General features: G+C 42.8%; 1 protein-coding gene across 1 annotated transcript; it reads left to right on the plus strand.

Moving 5' to 3' along the window:
• Nucleotides 1-651: 651 nt before the first annotated feature.
• On the plus strand, nt 652-1,218 carry LOC124777157 (histone chaperone ASF1A-like). The gene is made up of 2 exons (XM_047252463.1): nt 652-783; nt 919-1,218. Exons 1-2 carry the CDS (start codon nt 652-654, stop codon nt 1,216-1,218), a joined length of 432 nt encoding a protein of 143 aa, XP_047108419.1.
• The last annotated feature ends 377 nt before the right edge of the window (nt 1,219-1,595 follow it).

The raw sequence follows: 1,595 nt of genomic DNA on the forward strand, positions 1-1,595 counted from the left end.
TCTCTTAAAAAATCATCTGCGGCCTTCAGGCAAACCAAAGCGACGTGGATTGCTGCCTGCAGGTGTCCTTTTGCAAGATGACAATGCAAGGACCCACACTGCCCGTACAACAGTTGCTACAATCACAGACCTGCATTTTGAGTGCCTTCCTCAACCACCATACTCACCAGACCTTGCTCCAAGTGATTTCCATATGTTTGGACCACTCAAAGACGCAAAGGGAGGAAAGAAGTTCCGTTCTGATGAAGAGGTATGCCACGCGGTGCATGAGTGGCTGCGCGGACTACCAAAAGAATTCTTTTCTAAAGGAATTTATGCACTTTGTAAGCGCTGGAGGACTTTCATTGAGCGTGGAGGAGATTATGTTGAAAAGTGATACAGCTTTGTATCACTTCTGCACAGTAAATAATATTTAAATAAATATTTAAGGTTTTCATTTGACTCACATTCGTAGAAACCTCTGGATTATGGGCCCAGCACGCTTCTCGCATTCCTGCAGGGGTCGTGTGGACTGAAGTTGCTGAACTTTGAACAGGAAAGAGGCCCACGAATTCTCAGTGATGAGAGTTCTGATCCGGAGTTAATACTTAAACGTGGTGCAGTTAAAAACGTTGATCTTGGGAATAACTGAAACATTCGTGCATTTAAAACATGGCTGAGGACCAGGTGATGAATGTTGTTGTACTCGACAACCCGTCAGCTATCTTGAATCCATTTCAGTTTGAAATAACATTTGAGTCTATAGAAGATTCCCAGGAAGATCTCGAATGGAAAATAATTTATGTAGGTTCAGCAGAAAGTTAAGCATTTGATCAGATACTACATACTTTGAATGTGGGACCTGTGCCAGAGGGACGGCAATAAAAAATAAAATAAAAACACTGGCAGATGTTATTGGTGTCACTATTGTGTGGCTAGGAATTCATCCGTGTTGGTTACTACGTAAATAACTATTACACGGAACCTGAGCTGCAGGCCCAGCCACCAGCAACACCACAGTTCGACAAACTGCAACGCAATATTCTCGCAATAAGTCCTACAGTAACTCGTTTCAAGGTTGACTCGGATGACTACCCCAGTAGAGCAACAAGTAGTGGAGGTGGTGAGAATGGTACTTCTGTGATGGAAAGTGGAAGTACTACAAATAGCATGCGCTCATCCCTTGAGGCAACTTTGACAGCAAATGGTTTGGATGGTGGACCTATAAGGGCATCTTGAGAGACAAGCAGGGAGAGTGTTTATTTGTGAAACATTGTTAAAAGTGCTTCAAAGAAAGTGGTTAAGACATTCAACTGTACATTTTGAAAGTAAGACTGCAGTAGTAGAACATTATTTAAGGCAAGCTGACAAGATGAATCAACACAATGGTGAGCAAGAAGTTAATAATAGTACCGTGCATCCAAAGGTACACATGCCGTGTCCCTCTCTGGCTCTTCCACCCAAACCGGAAGAACCATGACTCGAAGAATGTTGTTGTCAAGGTTGTCAACCGTGGATATTTGACATTTATCAGCAGCAACTGAGTACCTGGGAAGCAGAATGCAGAAGACTGGAAGCTACAAAATACAACACTGATACAGCTGAAATCATTTCTC

The sequence above is a fragment of the Schistocerca piceifrons genome, chromosome 1 (genome assembly GCF_021461385.2).
Source record: "Schistocerca piceifrons isolate TAMUIC-IGC-003096 chromosome 1, iqSchPice1.1, whole genome shotgun sequence".
NCBI lineage: Eukaryota > Metazoa > Arthropoda > Insecta > Orthoptera > Acrididae > Schistocerca > Schistocerca piceifrons.

Bases quoted from the DNA above. Each gene is read 5' to 3' on its own strand.
- LOC124777157 (XM_047252463.1), top strand. From the start codon at position 652: ATGGCTGAGGACCAGGTGATGAATGTTGTTGTACTCGACAACCCGTCA. The intron at 784-918 runs GTAGGTTCAGCA...TTGTGTGGCTAG, and splicing joins TCGAATGGAAAATAATTTAT to GAATTCATCCGTGTTGGTTA.